Consider the following 13,042-nt stretch of genomic DNA (forward strand, 5'->3'; position numbering starts at 1 on the left):
ACCTACACCATGCTTGGATAACATTAGTCAATGAGTTCACATTATCGGCTTGTTCGAGCAAACGTTACATAGATATTGAGCCGTGATAGTATTACGCTGTCAAAGCTAGACCAAAAGACATTTGCTTGCATTTTGTAAGACAACTCTTCCAGATGTTGAACATTTATTTAGCTCATTGTGCCCGTTGGTCCTGAATTTTGCCTTTGCTTTTTCCCTAGAAAATGATAACAAAGGCCAAAATCAGGGCGACAATCTTGATTTTTAATTCCTTATCCTTCACTTCACAAGTACAAGTTGTAAACTGAAAAAAGCTACCTTTCAAAGTTCAAAAATAGAATTAGGGCGTTATCATTTTATGTGTGCAGAAATCTAAGCTGTTTCCGTCAGCGCTCGCTGAACAGTTTTCAAATGTTAAGTCGCATAAAACGTGGTGTTGAGAGATCTCGGTCTTGGTTTCCATTAAGGCTTTCTATCGGCCCCTTCGTGGTTGGTCTACCCCTTCTATTAAAATCATATACATATCTCTTGGATTTCATTGGGACATTCGGAGGTTCCAGAGAGTGTGATGATAAGAATGAGCAAGCAATGCCTTCTTGTGGTATCACAGAAGTATCATAACTTCACCGAAATCATTCATTTATATTTGGGAATTTGAAAAACTTCGGAGCTACTGAAGATGGAGGTTTTGTGATGTAAGTAGATCATGTTACGGGAAAAAACTTTCCCCGTGCTTAAGTGTTTTTTGGCCTACTTCAATCATTTATTTTCTTAACCAAAAGGGTAACGACTCGCACAAATGTCACAACACTTTTAATTAAATCAGGCTTGTGATAGGGATTTGCTTCAATTCTCTGTCATGATGATACCCCAAGGGTGAACGCGGATCTTCTCTTAATCGGCAACAGGAGTCTTTAAAGCAAAACAAGAGCACAATCAGACATGGATAATACATTGTAATAAATGTGATAGGATCGTTTTCTGATATGGCTATCTTGTCTTTCTTTTTCTAGTGCTTATTTGTCTTACCTTAGCCTTGCCTTCCTTTTCACCTAAGGCCCAATCAGGTTTTTTCTGCAAAACGAAAGATAAATTGATAGATGCTTCTTGATAATTAACAGCAACGAAGTTTTTGCCACACTTATCAAAAAAAATGTAGTCTAATAAGTGCACAACTGGAATTAGATAGTTATTGAAAAGCAGGCAAACAAATCCTCGAATATGTTTGACAAATTGACAGTTCTTGGAGATTTGTGCAAGCCAACTTTAATTAAGATTTTTTTTATTATCACCCAACATTTCTGATTATGATACTACTTCACCGCCATGTGCACTTTCGGGGGGTTTACCTCCTGGAATAGAAAGATACGAGTTGGAATAATGTTAGAAACGAATAGCCTAGTTGAGTATTATACGTACTGCAGTTTCGTCTTCAGCGATTGAGAATTCCTTTTTCTTGACGGTTTTGAGTTGATTTCTAAAGTTGAATTCCGCCGCCTTCTTCTGCAATTTCGCGAACTTATTCTCATATTTGGACACCTTCTTCAACGTAGGTTTGATGCTGAAAAGGTTTTAATGTTCAGAAGCGAAATGTATTATCAAACCTTGTCAATGAAGTCCTTACAATTTCCCTCGCATATCATTCACAGCAAAATTGAGCTCGTAGATCTAAAGTCGAAAAGGAATATCAATACATTCAAATGTGCGACGTCTTCCAATATATCTGCTCTTTAATACAAGCTCACTTGCAAGTCCTTCATGGCCAGAGCTTTCTCCAAATCGTATTTGGACCATTCAATCCCCATGATCTTCTCATAATATAACTTACAAATGGACTTGAGCTCGGCTGAAAAAGAGGTCCAAGAGGCTATATATGTCACCAAGTCTTCGAGGAATGCACACGTATGCAGTTGGACACACATCCGTAAAATTGGGAGGAGGCCTACCTTCGGAAGTGTCTGCTCCATGACGAGGTTTTCCACAACGTTCCTCTATGACTTTTCTCCTCTCGGCCGCATTCAGTTCTTGCTCTTTCTTTAACTCCTCGGCAGCTTTCTTACGCAACAATAACTGGAAATGAAATCGAATTCACATGTGTTATCAACTAGACTTGGGTGGGATAGAGGTAGTGCACACAAAAAGGACAAATCTATGTGTGCCATTTCGAACTACTTGTGCATGATCATTGATCATGATTTGAACGCGGGAACTTGAACTCAAAAGCATGTTTAATGAGTGCATTGTTAATGTGGTCGAAATTTTAGATCGCTGGTTTACTATTGTTCATTATGATCATTATCTTTAAGCCAGTTTGTGTCAATAAAGCCAGTTTAATAATCCAGAATTCATAATGACTTCTGTTCGTTCATTTTCCAGTTGCTATTTTCGTCGGTCGTTGTATAGCCAATGATTATCATCCTTAAAGTAATCATTACTAGTGTTTTGTTTTGTGAAAGCGAGATCAAGAAACACAGAGATTTTTTTTTTGAATCAAGATATTGTTTTCAAGAAACATATCTGTCAAGGGAATTTCTCGATTGTAAAGTCTCCAAGTTGAGCAATAATCACTAAACTCAAGTCAACCTTAATTGCATTCTCTGATTCTCCTTTTCAGATATGGAATCCACGGAAAAAATTATTAAGGTTTATTAATTAGTACATGTTAGGTTCAATTCCTTTATTGTCGATGACCTGTTGAATAAATCAAATACATAGCATGTCAATCTTTACATTTGTCTTTTCATCTGCGTTCCTGTAATTAGCGTTCGATTTTCACATACACCAATATATGGTACTACTGTAGACTCTCTTTCTCTTCTCGAGGATAAGTCTAGGACCAGTTTTTTTTGACGATCAATACTTAAGAAGCTTCCGATCATTGTAGAATTCCTTTTGTTGAATGTATCAAAACTATCATTTCAGCTCCTCATGGAACATAATGCTTTCCTGAGTTATGGAATCGACACAGTTGTCAAGAATTTATAGGAAAAGAGTGCAAGTATTGACGAAATATTTTTGTGAAAGCAGCAAAGACGAAGGACTTCGGTCACCGATCCAAAAATTCAATCTTTGTGAAAACACAGGTCAATTGACCACATTTTGGAAAAGTAACAGAATCCTTAGGCATCAATCTGTGGAATATGAAACGGATGCCAGGGTCTAGAACTAAAATTTTGGAAGCGAGTATACGTGGTGAGCTATCCTTGCAATGAGACAAACTGCCGGTAGCTACTATTAGATATTACATTTTAATTTTTAGCTTGATTAAATAACTGGATCAAAATTAATGAACTCCCAAAGCGCAATACACACCGGGACACAAAATGAATCAATCCAAGACATTCATTTTGTGTTGTGTTATGTGAAAACCTTTAAAGGGCCATAATTTTTCACTCAGTCATTCGATTTATCTGAAAATTGAAAGACTTAGGGCGGCTTTACACTTGGATAGAAAACCGAGATTGAATCCGGTTTGAGTATTGAAGTATGATGAGTGCTGGGGCGAGTTTTTGGTGTACGGGGCGTCTTTTTATTCCACTTGAGTGACTCTCCCCATCACTAGCCCTAATACTTCAATCCTCAAACCGGATTCAATCTCGGTTTTCCATCCTAGTGTAAAGCCGCCCTTAGTCGTATCGTCCTAGGGTCAGACTCATTTGAAGAGGAACGCAAAGCCCTGACTCGATTCAGAGAGGTCAATCCTCGACCCTAATAACCCTGTCCATATTCTAGTGGTTTTTTGTACCTAGGTTGCCTTGGGTTACCGTGAAATCCGCATCAATTGAATGCGAACGTACGTTTTCTGTTGGCAATAATTGGAACCCAAAAAAGCCTTCTTTCAGACCAGGAAGTGGGCCTTGTACCAAACACGAGTTCCATACAAAAGCTCCAGAGACGCAATTATTGAAACTTACCCTGAGTTTCTTTTTCCTCTCCGGGGTCATGAAACCTTTCTTCTTTCGACCAGAAGCGGCTTGCTCCTCCAGCTGTTGACGGATCTTGGCCTTGCGGGCCTCCTTCTCACTTAAAACATAGTTGCAAAAGAAAAACGATACGTTAGGATATTCGGAATGGAATTCTTCCGAGGTACCTACTCATCTGCTCCCATCACTTGAGGAAAAATATCACTACTGAAGAAGTGATACTAATGGAACAAGATGAACTAGAGATCAATGTTTGGACCTTGCCGATTTCAGACTCTTTGTCCAAGAGCTTTACAAATTTCGCTTATTGACAATAACCTTTCCCACGTACAGGTGAGTGAAGTCGAGCCATTTTCGTCTCAATATTCCACACTCTCAACATGTCACTGGAGAAATGAATCGAATTTATTCGGGGCTGACCAAGACGCAGGCAGTTTTGAAAAATGTCTTCAACGTGGGAACTCAATTATAGAGAATTTTCAATGGTTTGTTCTTTCTTAAAGGGCAAGACAATTCTGACAGAATTTAAGCAGTGTAAAAAAAGAGGCGAAGTCTGTAAGGAAGACCCGTCGATGATCGTTGGAGAGTGAGTTCATTTGGTGTAACCTTTTCCAACTATTTTTTTCTGCACAATGGACAATTTTCACGAGTTTGGAAGAAGGCCAGGAGTTGCTCTACTCCCTCCGCTCTGAATGAAATTCCCTCTCGGCAGTCGATTCACTATCAAAAATGAAATCATAAGGACATATGCAGCGGCTCAACAACACATGAAACGACATTTACTGCCTTGTAGAAAGAATCGTGTTTCAAATGGGCGAACTTGACATTTACTTCGTGCCGTTAAAGCTCAATTGCGTTTCAATTATGGCGTAACAAGGCATCACCATTCGTTGGAAGAAAGATCAAAACTACGTATGTAACAAGAAAAAAACATGATCACAAAGGTAACGTCTAATTATTTCATTTTTTCGCGGAAAATATTTCAATATTGAACACAAACGGAAAACCTTTTGCCACCGAAATGTATTGTTCAAAACCACGCAACCTCAACAATAACATAAAAGTTCAGGCGATGGAACTTTCTATGATTAATGTCGAACCATGATTGAATAATGTGTATGTATTAAAGAGGTAAAGTTTATACTTACTATGCTCTGGTCAATTGATTAAAGTTCAAATCTTTGTTTCCGTGACAAGTTTATGAGATCACAAAAAACGGCATTGACAAACAGATATCAATGTATCTTGGTCTATTCTTTTGAACTCGTTTTTTTAGCTTCAACTGAATGAAGAGACTCCTAGCCATGCTTGCCACGAATTTCTATTGATATGGCATTTCACATGTTTGCTTCATAATTTTGATGAATCCAATGTGCAATATTTAGGTGCATTTTCCATCAATAAAGCGCACTCAAATTTAATGCCTTCAATGTTAAGGGACGGTTCAATGTCAAGCGCATTTGGTCGTTCATGCATATTGCAGCTTTATTGAAAAACTCGGCAAGAACTTTCGATAAGCCCTTTAAAATCGTTCTTCCTTTCAAGTTCCTGGGCCTTCAAACTCATAGGTCCCAATGAAACAAGATTTTTGCTTATCCAGAACTTTTGGAAAAAGGAGCGTTATAAATAATGACTTCCAAAACACAACTTGAAGTTAATAGCAAATGTCTCGAAGCACATTTTTTCTTATCTATGGCAGATCAGCGCATATATTGACCCATTTAATTCTCACTCGACCATAGCAAGGCAATGAATGAGAAACTAACCGATGCTGCCAGTCTTTGGACTTTGATATCAAGACGTGAGACCGAAGCCATTCTCCGAGCTCTGAGCTCTCGTTGGATTCTCTCCTCCCGTTCCACTCACATGGGTTGGTTGGTTGGTTGGTTGCTTGCTTGCTTGCTCCATCCAAGCGGGTTGTTACGGGAGAGCATCAAATATGGATGTGATCTTTGCCATGTCAAGACGGACAAGGATCGCGGCTGGGGAAAAGCAGGGATTTTTTTTTCAACCTCAGTCATGAATTTTGAATGAGAGCGGGCTGCTCTCCGAGATGGTATCCGAGAACGCCATAGGAATCGAATTAAGATTCCCGCCAAAAACCAGACGCATTTTTTCTTGAGCGGCAAAAGTGTAACAATAAACCAAGTCCAAGATGAAGCCTCTCCATTTGGGCGAGCATCTTGAAAATGATGACGGCACCAAATAGCGATCTTGATTGGACCTCGACTGTTACGTTACGGAAATGAGGCCAATGGTGGACCACATTAGCTATTAGCCAGCTCATTTGTTTGACCGCACAGACAGACCATAACGACACAAGGTCTTGCTCGCTTAGCCTCGCTGAGGTCCCGAAAACTCGACGAAAGAGATATTAATTACAGAAAAATTGGGCAACGGTTAAGAGCATGCAAATAAGTATTAGTTTGGCTGGAGAAGACCTGCGCGACATATTGGGGACGTGCTTATTAGCACAAATATAATGAAATTAATTTTTTCAACTCAAACTGCATATACGTGGTCGACGATGTCTAGTATTGAACATGTGTGCAAAGACATCATTTCGAGACTTCTTAGATTCAAAATACGTTTAAGCGCAATTGATGACAAAGTTTGACATATTTCAATAGTTGGGCCAGGTTTTTGCTTTACTTTGGGCATCAAAAGTAAAATTAAAATTGGTCATTTGCTTTTACGAAGTATTTGGCTTTTTATCAAAAGCAGGATTGGAATATCTGACACAATCATACCAACACCTTTTTGCATCAATTCATATCTTTTTTGGTCCATCTCATGTTCAAATTCCAACATTTCCATAACAAATGGAACATAATAAATTGTTTTTCTATCATAAAAGTCGAAATTTTACTTTTATGTCATTTTAACAGCGTCGGTAAACAAACTTTGGATTGAGCCAAACAGGCTTATATTATCGTTACTTTCATTCACAACATAACTTTATTTCTTTTAGTAGAGTGTTGTGCCACGGCAGTTTTCAAGTGTCTCCTAGAAGAAGGATCGTGCATACTTTAGTGGAGAACCAAGCGGACTCGTCTCTTCCGTCGGTGGTGTACGTACATACGACAAGAACTAGCCTTCCCTACATGTGCACTCTTCTCCACGACTGTTGGCTTCTAATGTGAATGTAATTGTGGAACATATGATAGATTGATGTGGGACAGTTTTTCCACTGCATCAAGAATGACCGATGGTTGTCCCGGTGGTGGCGGTGTGTGGGTGAATGTAGGATAGAGGAAGAGGAAGAGGAAGGGGAGTAAGTGAGTGAGTGAGTGTGTGTGTATGTGTGCATGCTTCCAACTAGTTGACCTAAATGATGGGAAGGACGACACCCAGAGGATCTCTAATTCCATTCCGATGAAGCCGGGGATGGCCTTTTTCCACTAGATTACAACTCATGAACATGACCAAGTATCAAATCCAACCTTGACGATTCGTGGACAGGAATTCGTTACTATATTATTCATTGATATGCCCTGGTTTCCTCTTTCTTTCTATCTAAACATGTCTCGAAACCAATTAAGAGTCTATTCGAAGAAACGAAAATTGCTTTCTGAGGTTGCGGCATTATTTTGAATGTCAAATATGTCCTCCAATGCCCCAAGCTATCCTGTTAGCAAATAGGCGAGCGAGACGTTGATGGAAAATGTAATCCGCCAGACGCCAATCCATGCGGATTTTTTCATGCCTGGATTTTCTTGTACAAAAAGCGAGCATAGTGGGCGAATGACTTTCAAGATATGAGGACCATCCTCCTCAGTTCCAGAACAGGCATTTTCTGCTGGTAGTGATGAAGAAGTCGCCAGATTCTCCTCCTGCCCCACCCTACTTGTCTCTCATACGATGGAAAGACCAAGGAAGTATCGCACGATCGTCTGCGCGTGATGTCACGTCATCGTTAATTTTTTATCAGTATTTTTCAGAGTGTGTAACCAATCTCGGACCCACGACTGCACTGCTCTGTGGAGTCAATTTTCTGAGATTCCCGGAATTGCCGAGGAGTTTGACTCGGCTTAGAGTGCTCAACACTGATAAAGCTCACGTAGGCATTGCTAGAAGGACGTTGTTCATTTGCGCCATGAGATTTTCAATCTTCAGTCAAAATACATCTCTCTCCAATTGTATACCTAGATATCACTGTCCTGAAAACGCGGCTTATCTCTATAGGGACCTCCAAACAGAGCCGCTCCTTGAACCATATTTGTGACTTTGTGTAGGAAGCATCTAACCGAGTCAGATGCTTCGTCTTCTTCTTCTCCTTCTTCTTGATAACGTGTCCAAAGTGGAAAACATTTCGAGATGCCAAAAGTCTATTAAGAAGTGACTTCTTCGGATAGAAACTTTCGAGAGCTAGCGAGGAAAAGAATTAAGTCCGACCCTTCTCCGGATACGAAAAAAAAAATAACAAATCTCAGATGCCACTCAATGGCCAACAGGAGGAGGAATACAGAGCTGGAATAAAAGCACCGCACTAAAACATTGATGCATTCGGCCTTCATGCTACATATTTGGACAGGCTGAGGAGCCATGAGTACATTTCTGAAAATGGAACTACCTAATACCTCTTGGGGAGGGCGAACAAAAATCGATGGCACTTTTTCCATAAACTGGCCTTATTATAGCTCTGTTTTGGTCTTAGTGTCAAGCGAGTGCCATAATTTTCATGTCACTCTAATGGATGTTTACGACCAAGAGTTTGCGGTGAATCTGGCCCTTGCGAGTGGAATCATTATTACCTCAAAAAGAAAACCAGAGCCCGAACTCAAAGCAGTGGTACTCCTTGCTAACCCATGACAAACGCAGGACTTGCCAACAATAGAAAATACTGCATATAAATATTGACGTCCTGTACGACAATCGAGATGACGTGTTTGATTAGATTCAGACGACAAACCATTATTATTTTCAATTCTCCACGGGCTTTTCAACTACTTCGAAAAGGGACATGCACTGGACAATAATACTCAGAAAATGTCATCAAGATTACGATCCAATCCCTACAGTATAAGTCTGTCCAGTCTACATTGTTATTACTATCCGGCCGTAAATTGGATCAATGCCGTCGAAGTAATAATTGGCTTGAAAGCCCCACTAATACCCTCGTCCTGCGATCAAGTAATGCAGAACCCTTGCGGAGGAGCTCGTAATATACCGTAAGTAATGCCCATAATGCTTGTTGCTTGAGTTGGGTATGATCAGCTAGCTCGGCTCTTTCCCCGCGAGCTTGGCTGGCCACATTGAAATAATATCATGCTATATGGTTAAGTCGTTTGTTTGCTCTCTTAATGGCCCTTTCACTCACTCATCAGACAGATGGGTTGTGGTTCGTGTCAGGACTGGTGGAGAAAACATCGACAACTCGAGCCGGGTAAAAGTGTTTCATTCTGGGCGGGCCCCAACCTCGGCGTATTGTTATTATTGATGATGATACACGTACCACGATGACGTAGGAAGCCAGAGTTGCTCGGATGCGTTCACGAATGAAACCTGAGCCCACTTGTTGCATAAGCAACCCTGGGTAAAAGAACGGTGATATCTAGATTGGGTTTGGAGTGACCTCAAAAGGCAATTACAGTGTTGATTGCTTTTTGTCAACACACTTCTGTGCCTGTAAATACTTGACTGACTCTGTTAGTCGAAGGCGGCTCCACAACCCCCCTTAATGATTTCAGGGGACAAGTCACCTTGTCTCATAATTGAAGCATAAATTCCCCTCCAAACGGGCCAAAAGGCCACCGAAGGCCGGCCATAGGGACAAAGGAAACCGTTTAGCCTACTGTTTACCGCTGGGCTATGTATGTAAGCCATGTAATGGATCGTTTTGTCGCATTTTACGACTAACCCGCGTTTTATTTACATTTACGATCCAATGCACATTGCCATGATATCTTTGAGTGTACGAGTGTGTCCTGTGCAAGAGTCTATCGGCGGATTTCAGCTTGGTTTGAACACAAACTTTCAGATTCCCAGACCTGATTACGGGGTTGACTTTAATTTGGATCCCATGTTCGATGACCGATTTTTATCAATGCAAGCGATGAAAGCTAAAATCAATGCTGCGGGATTAAATAACAGTCGGTACATCGACGTGTAATATGGGTTCCCTATTTTCGTCGATTGATTCAGAAGCACTCGAATTAATTAAGATGTAACAGCTTCATTATTGGAGGAGTGCGTACATAAGTGTTTCAAAAGCCTCAGTCGTCCTCGCCCTTGAGGCCTTCAAATATTTATCTCTAACTGTTGCTCGCGTCTGTTGGTGTTTTCCTGTTCTAAAATTTTAATCAGATCATAATTGATCAGTTCAGAATACAAAGAAAGGAAAAGGAAACAGCAATATGGCTGGCTGCACTCAGGTCTCGGCTGAGATGACGAAATATTACGCCATGGGGAAACCCCCTTCTACCTTATTCATAAGGAGTGCAGAGCCTTTTGGGATGGAGGTTAATATTGCATGAAAAACATGCTGCAAACATTCGTGCATTTCTGATCTTTGCCCAGTCAGTTCATCAATGTTTTAATGGATAACTGTGGGGCTTCACGTAGATATTAGACCTATTGTTCGACTAAAAAAAAGACCATGACGATCTTGAGCGAAAAGTACAATAAAAAACAAGAATTAAACAACGCCAAAATTTGTTATCATAGCTTTAGCTTCATGTCATTTCAAACGCTCTTTCAAGAAAAAGCCAATACATTGATATGATTCAGATTTACGAGATCACGTACCGAATTGTTCAATCGGTTCAAAAAGATGATGGTGGGTACACTGTTTTTTCATTGGGAGGCAATTGACAATTCAATCAAAATCCAAACGTTGGTTATTTCCTTGAAAAGGTCTCCCAAGATTTTATGGATATTTAAAGTGATCTGTTTTGTCGGCATCTCCTCAACTGGATGGCGCGAGTTTATAAGAAAGACCGATATTTTCCACATTTAAATTTAGATGGAACTGTTGTAAAATGCAAGGTGCAATTTAAGAACCGATAAATGGAGGGTGAGTCCAATGCAGACTCATGGCCATGCTTCAAATTCGATGTTCAATGGAAAAAGCTCGATGCCGTGATCTCGTGCATGGAGGAGAACACATACGTACACATACATACGTGAAAGACAGAGGTAGAGAGGGATCATCAATTGAATTTGTCGATTCGAATGAAAGCTTTGAATCCACGGAGCACAATAGGCTTTGTTTCAAATGGTTTCATCCACTCTCCGAACGACCCGTGCACACATATCCCCGTCAAAATGTCTGAGGAACAATCAACAATGAGAAAGAAGATATCCCTTTCAATTTTCTTTGTAAACACACACTGATCAAGTTTTTTAGATATGATATTTCGAATAATGATCTAATTTTGACTGGAATCAATGATCAATGATTTAGCGCCAGAATTCAGGTTGTGGGAAGCATGGCATTGATATGGAAAGGGCACTGGAACATTTTGGACAAAGTCTGTCAGTCGGCTTCGGGGTAAAATCAATACACGAAGGTAAAACTTGAGAAGGCCATAAACTTTTGAATAGATTTTCTCATGAGCCAGTTGTTTCCCTCAATCTCGGGATCCTCCTCTCAAAAGATTGCCATTTCCAATTTCCATTCACGATTGTCGTACAATTCAAGCTCTATTAAAGGCATTCATAGAACTAGCTTGGTGCTGGCCAAGCCTTGGGAATTTCGGACCTTAGTCCAACGTATAACAAGGAGATCAAGGTCCAGATTTTCCTTCTCCCATGCCTCCTTTGGTTTGTTCCAATGTTCAAATTGCCTCAAACCTGGACCTGAAGTAGGATCGAGCGAGTCAAGAAGACCCTTGTCAGAAGGTCTTCAATAATAGATTAAGCAATGAAAAGACTAATCAGAAGTTGTGAGCTGGATGCTGGAACGAGAATCGCCTCACCCCCAACAAAAGAAGGGCAAGCGAGAAGGAAGAAAACTTACCAGTGGTCCGTGATATTGAAGAATCTGACAGGAGCCTTCGAGCCAACGGAAAGCAGAGCAGGATTTATGTCATGAGTCGAACCATACATCGTTTTGTGCCTTGCTTTCGACAAATAAACCAAGATCACGACGTAAAACTTGCACTCAATGGAATGTATGGCGAACCAGAACCGCATTTGCCGCTGTTCTTGAAATACTTCTGGGAGAGCTGGAGGATCTCCTCGGTATTCCTCAAAGGAGCTAAAGAGATTGACACTCGTCCTTTCCAAGACAAAAGAGTGCGAACAAGTTTAGTTTTGGGTGCCAAATCGCGTCAAGATCGTACCCAATAGACTACTACAGCCCTTATCGACAACTTTCCAACTAGTCAGAATGTTCCCGGATTGGTTTCAACAACATAACTTCAGGTGTCTTGGGCCCACTTTGAGTCAAGTTCACAAGAGCCGAAAGTAAGTTAGTCCACATATTGAGCTAAAATCAAGTGGCCGAGTGTCCAACCAGTGAGGTCTCCCAATATTGCATCCGTCGAAACAAATAATGAGAATCAGATTAGTCATGGTAATCATATCAGAATTGCTTTCTAACCATCTCTACTATAAAGGCATATCGTCTATTTATTCATTCCTGATTCAAACCATCCCATTCCCCTTCGTTTTATGCACTTGACAGTTGATTTACACTGGGGACCGATTTTTTGTTGTCGATTACACTCGTAATTTTCCATTTTCCGTCATAAAAGAGTGCGTTATTATTCCTGGATCTTTCTACCCCATTATTCGTTCAATTTCCCCAGAGACCCAAGTTGGCATTAAAGGAATGGGGCGAAAAAAAGAATGAGCAGAAGTTACAATTCCTGGCTGGCTTTCTTTCTGTTGCCTCGGTTCTCGTCTCGTCTGGGTCTTATTTCGTTGGTAAACAACTTTGAGGTGCAAATCAATGGACTATCATAAGGCTGATGAAGAAATTGTAAGATAGGAATGGTCAAACGTAGGGACTGACTCTCTCTCTAAGAACAGAGTGCATTTCACACACTTGACTAAAAATAAGCCACCTAATATGCGTCTTTGCTCGCGCACCAATCATAATAGTAAAGGGAGTCAGATTTGCGTTCAAGATTGTGAGAGCTTGAGAGCAGAGGAAGGCTGAGATTTCAGTTATGGTG

General features: G+C 40.5%; 1 protein-coding gene across 2 annotated transcripts; it reads right to left on the minus strand.

The window, feature by feature from the left end:
• Nucleotides 1-738: 738 nt before the first annotated feature.
• Nucleotides 739-4,252, minus strand: LOC131878034 (troponin I-like). Of its 2 annotated transcripts, none has more exons than XM_059223934.1 (8): nucleotides 4,092-4,252; nucleotides 3,912-4,020; nucleotides 1,944-2,067; nucleotides 1,743-1,864; nucleotides 1,622-1,665; nucleotides 1,416-1,558; nucleotides 1,027-1,073; nucleotides 739-909 (listed from the first exon to the last, which is right to left on the minus strand). In XM_059223934.1, exons 1-8 carry the CDS (start codon nucleotides 4,103-4,105, stop codon nucleotides 892-894), a joined length of 621 nt encoding a protein of 206 aa, XP_059079917.1. In that variant the 5' UTR covers nucleotides 4,106-4,252; the 3' UTR covers nucleotides 739-891. The 2 variants fall into 2 exon arrangements, with proteins under 2 accessions (XP_059079917.1, XP_059079918.1); XM_059223935.1 differs by having other exon boundaries at nucleotides 1,743-1,843; nucleotides 4,092-4,251.
• Between the last annotated feature and the right edge of the window lie 8,790 nt (nucleotides 4,253-13,042).

This window comes from Tigriopus californicus, chromosome 3, assembly GCF_007210705.1.
Source record: "Tigriopus californicus strain San Diego chromosome 3, Tcal_SD_v2.1, whole genome shotgun sequence".
Lineage (NCBI taxonomy): Eukaryota > Metazoa > Arthropoda > Copepoda > Harpacticoida > Harpacticidae > Tigriopus > Tigriopus californicus.

What these genes read in the sequence shown, in the direction of transcription:
- LOC131878034 (XM_059223934.1), bottom strand. An exon ending in TGGAGCAGACACTTCCGAAG is followed by an intron (nt 1,865 to 1,943) that starts GTAGGCCTCCTC and finishes TGACATATATAG; the next exon opens with CCTCTTGGACCTCTTTTTCA. An exon ending in CGCTGAAGACGAAACTGCAG is followed by an intron (nt 1,074 to 1,415) that starts TACGTATAATAC and finishes CTTTCGTTTTGC; the next exon opens with AGAAAAAACCTGATTGGGCC.